The following is a 6,458-nucleotide window of genomic DNA, read 5'->3' as shown; positions in this document are numbered from 1 at the left end:
TTACAGTTTATTCCTCAGAGAAACTGATCTGAAGACAAAAGGAAAATACTCATAATTAAACTTTAAAAATCATCTTTAGACATGGCACAATTATCAGGGGGAAGATTTAACTTTATTGTTTTATTTTCACAATGGATTTGTAGAAATACTGAAACATGAACATACCAATTCTAAACAACTTTAAAAAGTTAATTTTTACCAGCCATAAATTTCCACTGAACAATTAAAATGTAAAAAAGCACATTATTAAATTGGGTGCACATGGCAACAGCATCCATATGAAACCTTGACAAAGCAGGGTGCAAGGAGGTGGAGACTCTTACAAGCCTTCAGTACACACCGATTTTACCAGGATGTTCCCCACCCTGTTTACATCTTTCTCACTTCTCTGGGCACTATGATACTTGCTTGAAAGTTTGAAGTTCTCCTGCCATCTACAACGACTTCATACTCACACACAAAATTTGGAATCAGAAAAATTGCAACCAATCAAGATAACTCATAGACTCAGATGCTCTTGTGTCAGACGGTCGCTTTTTTCATGACTGATATTAAAAGCATGCCATTCTTCCTCAGCGGGTACTGGATCGGGGGCTGCAGCCACAATTCCTCTAGACATCTGATTTTATATCCTATTAATCCCTTAGCACCTAAGGGAGGGGAACACAATTCCCAGGTTTAATCTTGATAATCCATGCACACACATTACGAGAGATTGTTCAAATATTTGAAGAATTTGATTGACTGAATGATTGGGAAAGAGATATTAAGATTTAAACTCACATATGATACTTCTTAGTCCTGTTGTCTGTTAACCATGGCTTAAATGCTCTGCTTTGGAAGCAGTTATTTCTCAAGGCAGTGATTCATCTCTACTTCTGCTCTTCTCCCCTCACTTATGTTTGCACAAAAGATTCCTTTAACATAGCAAATGTGTGATGAATAGTTACTGTAAATAAAATAAAAAGTCTCGCCATATTTCATAACAAAAGTATTGTCGAAAAGGCCTTTTAATATTTCTTTAATACTCTAATATATGAAGCACAACTCTGAATATAAAGTTGCAAGAATCAACTCAGCAGAGAAAAAAAAAACCAGCAACAGCACAATTATTTTCTAGGTAGCTTTGGTGTAAGTGAATGAGAATTCTAAAAGCAACTTGATTATTGAAACGAATAACTATTGCCTCTGTTTCCAAAGTGAATTTCAAACTTAGAAATATACAATAAAAGCCAATATGATAAAAAAATCTTTTAAAAGAGTATAAAAAGGAATAATACAGAATCAATACTATAGACAGGAATCAGAATAATATAAAATAGTGAATAATAATAGACAAAAAGCAGGAGATAAAGGAAGATCTGGGAATGGAACTAAATGAAAAATAATGCCGGAGAACAGGCTCAATGATGTCATTTCAATTTATCAGCTAATTACTTAAGTGCACTTCTGACCAAAGCGAAAAGTGGACCCTAATGGGTTACATAGCTCTTACAGTCTAATGAAAGGAGACATGAGTTCATAAGATAAACTTTTACTTTTCTGAACCCTGAGACAACATCACTACACGAAACAATTAAAAGATAATAATAAAACAGAAGCTATTACACAGACTTCCTATTTTCTACCCATCTGATTTCAGTAACAATTTGGCTATCTGGTCAAAACTTCAGGCATACTATTACATGTTTAGGTACAGAGAATCATTCGCAGGCCACAAGCTTACCACCTCATCTGATAATGGATTATACTTTGAGGAATGTGGAGGTTAAGTTTTACTCTGCAAGTCACAATTTAGATTTAAAAGAAAAAAGTCAGTCGATGAGAAACTAGCACAATATTCTCTATCCCAGGATTGTACAGAGCATTAGAAATCTCCACTATTAACTTCAATTTGTCAGGGAAAAAAAACAAAACACACAATGTCAGAATATAAACTTAACTGTAATTTTTCCCTCAGAATGGAAATATCAACTTAAAAAGAACTAAAGCCTTCACTGAGCTTTTCTTTCTTACTTACACACACAAAAAAAAATTAGAAAACTTCTGTAAAAATAAATTACTTAGCAATTCTCCAGCATGAGACTTACTTGGGGCCAACCTTCAGAGAAGAAATTAAAACTAGACATAGTATTAAAATAAGAGAGAACATATGTGATCAACTCAAACAATTACCTGACTTCAATTGGTTCAAAGCATAATAAAATATATATCTAATTATCCTTATTGCTCGGAATACATCAAAATGAGAAAAGCGCGCTACTAGAAAGTGTGCGAGGAAGTGCGGCTTTTTAAACGGAACACGCTTGTAAGATCCATCGAATTTTCCCTAAAAGAAAAGTAGTATATTATCAAAAAAAAAAAAACCTTTTATCACAACATTTAATCAACTCGACAAGCCTTCAGCGGGGATCTGCAGACCCCGGCCAGGGAGATGGGGCCACTCAAACCCACAGCTGCTGGGTACTGGGGACAGGCACTGGCTGGGAGAAGAATCTAACAGTCCCCCACTTTCTGCTGCAGAGGTGCCAAGGACCATTCTTAACTGCAGGCACCGGTGGGAGGGGGCACGGTGAGAAAGGCACTGGTGGGGGGGGGGCATGATGAGGGGGTTTCTTGTCTCCCCCTACCTGCAGGAACTGTCTGGGGAAAGTTTGGGGTATGGCTCGTTCTCATCCCCACCTGCAGGCACCGCTGGCGGCAGGGATTGCCCACCTCTGCAGGCACAGTTCAGAGTGAAGTGGGGCAGGGAGCAGGGTTCGACCCCATCTGCAGGGCTGGTTGAGGGGGTGTTGAGAGTGGGGGAGGCACAGTTAGGAGACATGGGGGGTCGGGTTTACCCCATCTGCAGGGTAAGGGATCTCTCCCACCTGCAGGGATAGTTGGGAGGATTTGGGGGCAGGAACCACCCCCATCTGCAGGGATGCAGGGACAGGGACCAGCCCCTTCCGAAGGCACAATCGGGAGTTAACGTGGAGAGACCCGTGTCTCCCTAATTGCAGGATGGTGGGGGCAGACGTATAGAAGGGGGTCACCCCTTCTGAAGGCACAGTCGGGAGTCTTGGGGGAAAGAGATGGACCCCACGTGCAGGCCTGGATGGGGGGTATATGGGGGGAAGGAATCTCCCCCAGATGCAGAGACAGTCGGCAGTTATCTTCCCTAATTGCAGGGATGGATGGGGCGAAGGAGGGCGTAAAGAGGGGGAGAGATCACCCCTTCTGAAGGCACAGCTGGGAGTCTTGGGGGGGCAGGGATCAGCCCCTTCTCTAGGCACAGATGAGACTCACATGGGGCAAGCTCCCCCCCCACCTGCAGGCCTGGCTGGGGGGTGGGGGCGTATGGGGACGGAGATCACCCCGTCTGCAGGCACAGTTGGTATTCATTGGGTGCAGGGATCACCATCACCTGCAGGCCAGGATAGGGGGACTGTATTGGGCTGGGCATCACCCCGTCTGCAGGCACAGTCGAGAGTCACGGGGGTGCAGGGATTTGTACCCCACCTGCAGGCCTGGACAGGGGGGCGCACACATAGGGCTGGGCATCACCCCGTCTGCTGGCACAGTCGAGAGTTATGAGGGAGCAGGGATTTTTCCCTGACCTGCAGACCTGGACAGGGGGGCGCACATAGGGCTGGGCATCACCCCGTCTGCTGGCACAGTCGAGAGTTATGAGGGAGCAGGGATTTGTCCCTGACCTGCAGACCTGGACAGGGGGGCGCACATAGGGCTGGACATCACCCCGTCTGCAGGCACAGTCGAGAGTTATGGGGGATGCAGGGATCACCCTCACCTGCAGACCTGGATAGGAGGGCACATCTAGGGCTGGACATCACCCCGTCTGCAGGTAAAGTCGACAGTCACGGGATGCAGGGATTTGTCCCCGACCTGCACACCTGGATAGGGGGGCACATCTAGGGCTGGGCATCACCCCGTCTGCAGGTAAAGCCGACAGTCACGGGATGCAGGGATTTGTCCCCGACCTGCAGACCTGGATAGGGGGGCACATCTAGGGCTGGACATCACCCCGTCTGCAGGTAAAGTCGACAGTCACGGGATACAGGGATTTGTTCCCGACTGCAGACCTGGATAGGGGGGCACATCTAGGGCTGGACATCACCCCGTCTGCAGGCACAGTCGAGAGTTATGGGGGATGCAGGGATCACCCTCACCTGCAGACCTGGATAGGAGGGCACATCTAGGGCTGGACATCACCCCGTCTGCAGGTAAAGTCGACAGTCACGGGATGCAGGGATTTGTCCCCGACCTGCAGACCTGGACAGGGGGGCGTACATAGGGCTGGGCATCACCCCGTCTGCAGGCACACTCGAGCGAGAGTCACAGGGGATGCAGGGATGACCCTCTCCGGCAGGCCTGGCTGGCTGGGGGCGGCCAAGGGGTCAGCCCGTTCCTGTTCCCGCGGTGGGGGTCGCGGGCATCCTCAGGGCCTCTGGGCCAGCGCGACGCTGAGGACCTTGGAGCCCAGGCGGCGGCCGTTCATCGCGGCCAGGGCCTGCGCGGCGGCGTCGGGCGCGCAGAAGCACACGAGCCCGAAGCCCTTGCTGCGCCCGTCCTCGCGCATCACCTTGGCGCGGCTCACGGCGCCGAAGCCCGCGAACTCGCGGCGCAGGCGCTCGTCGTCCACGGCCTCGTCCAGGTTCTTGACGTAGAGCTTGGTGGGCGCGGGGGGCGGCGGCGGCGCGGGTCCCGGCCTGGGAGGGTGCTCCTGCTCCGGCTGGGGCTCGGGGCCCCCCGGGGGCTGCTCCCGGCGCCGCCGCCGCAGCTCGGCCTGGCGCTCGGCGCGGCTCTGCGCGCGGCCCACGAAGAGCGCCTGGCCGTCCAGCGCGCGCCCGTGCAGGCCGGCCACGGCCCCCCGCGCCGCGTCGGGGCGCGCGAAGCTCACGAAGCCGAAGCCCCGCGAGCGGCCCGCGCCGTCGCGCATGACCTTGACGCTCAGCGTCGGCCCGAAGGGCGCGAAGAGCTGCCGCAGGCGCGCGTCGTCCACGGCCGGGCCCAGGTTCTTCACGTACACGTTGGTGAAGTCGCGCGGCGGCGGCGGCGGCGGCGGCGCGGCGCGCTCCTGGCGGCTCTGGAAGCGCCCCACGAAGAGCGTGCAGTTCCCCAGGCGCGCCCCGTGCATGCGCTCGATGGCCCGCTCGGCCGCGCGCGGCTCCTGGAAGTGCACGAAGGCGAAGCCCCGCGAGCCGCCGCGCTCGTCGCGGGCCACCTTGGAGGACAGGATCTTGCCGAAGGCCGAGAAGCGCGCGTGCAGCGCCTTGCCGTCGATGGAGCGGTCCAGGTTCTTGATGAACACGTTGCCCACGCCCGAGCGCCGCAGCTGCGCGTCCCGCTGCGACCACATCAGCCGCATGGCCCGGCCCTGCAGCACGTCGAAGTTGAGCGTGTCCAGCGCGCGCTGCGCGTCGGCCAGCTGCAGGAAGTTCACGTAGGCGTAGCCCAGCGAGCGGCGCGTCCGCGCGTCGCGGCACAGGCGGATGGACAGCACGGGCCCCACGGCGTTGAACTTGCGGAACAGCAGGTCCTCGGTCACGTCGGCGTGCAGGTCGCCCACGTACAGCGAGGCCTGGCGGTACTTGGCATCCACCTGCATCGCCGCGGGTCGGTCCCGGGGTCCCCTCGGCTGGGGGCGCGCGCGCCGCGGGTCCCTCTGCAGGCGCAGGCCACGAGGCCCGGCGTCCCCGGGAGTCGCCAGGGGCTGGCTGCAGGGGTGGGGGGTCCCGGTGAGCTCGGTGTCCCCTGCGCTGCGCTGCGCTGCGCGGCCCAGCCTGCAGTGTCCGGCCTGCCACGCGCTCCTTGCACCCCCGCAGGCCGCGCTGGGCCCCTCGGAGCGGCCGCGGCCTGGAGAGGGCCGGATCCGGGGGTCCTGGGCGCGGGGTGCAGACGCGGGAGCGCCCGGTCTCGGCGACGCCCCCAAAGGCGCAGGCCCCCCGCGGGTGCCGGCCGCGCGGCCTCCCACCCACCGCTGCCCGGAGCGGGGCCTGGACCGAGTTGGGGGCGGACGGGGCCGCGCTCCTGAGCGCCGAGGGGCGGCGCGGGGCGGCGCGGGGCGGCGGGGGTCCGCGCGCACTCGAGGGGCTCACCCAGGCGCCGGCGGGACCCCCCGGAACTGCCGCACGCAACTTCCCGCGCTCCCGGGCCCGGGCGGCCGTGCTCAGGCGGCGTTTGGGGAGCTGGATCCGCCTCCCCGCCCCCCTTCCCGGCCGCCGCGCCCCGAACGGGAGGCGGGTCCGGGGGTGGAGAGAGGCCTCGGGGGGCGGGGGACCCCCGCGCGCCCCCCCCTCCCCACCTTCCCCGCCGGGCGCGCTTCCTGCCTGCACCCCACCCACCCACCCGCACACCCGCCTTCGCTTCCTGCCACGTTCCCGGCCGCTGCGCCCCTTTCCCTGCAGACCGGGCCCCCCGCCCACCCACCCCGAACCCCGGCCTCCCTGGCCTGCCCG

The 6,458-nt window shown here is 56.4% G+C and overlaps 1 protein-coding gene across 1 annotated transcript; it reads right to left on the bottom strand.

Annotated features, from left to right (window-relative positions):
• Positions 1-4,438: 4,438 nt before the first annotated feature.
• Positions 4,439-5,608, bottom strand: PABPC4L (poly(A) binding protein cytoplasmic 4 like). The gene has a single exon (XM_056134520.1). The coding sequence runs from the start codon at positions 5,606-5,608 to the stop codon at positions 4,439-4,441; it is 1,170 nt and encodes a 389-aa protein (XP_055990495.1).
• Between the last annotated feature and the right edge of the window lie 850 nt (positions 5,609-6,458).

Source organism: Sorex fumeus, unplaced genomic scaffold (assembly GCF_029834395.1).
Source record: "Sorex fumeus unplaced genomic scaffold, SorFum_2.1 ptg000099l, whole genome shotgun sequence".
In the NCBI taxonomy this organism is placed as follows: domain Eukaryota; kingdom Metazoa; phylum Chordata; class Mammalia; order Eulipotyphla; family Soricidae; genus Sorex; species Sorex fumeus.
This window is presented reverse-complemented; position numbering and strand designations above follow the sequence as displayed.

What these genes read in the sequence shown, in the direction of transcription:
- PABPC4L (XM_056134520.1), bottom strand. Translation starts at nt 5,608, where the DNA reads ATGCAGGTGGATGCCAAGTACCGCCAGGCCTCGCTGTACGTGGGCGAC.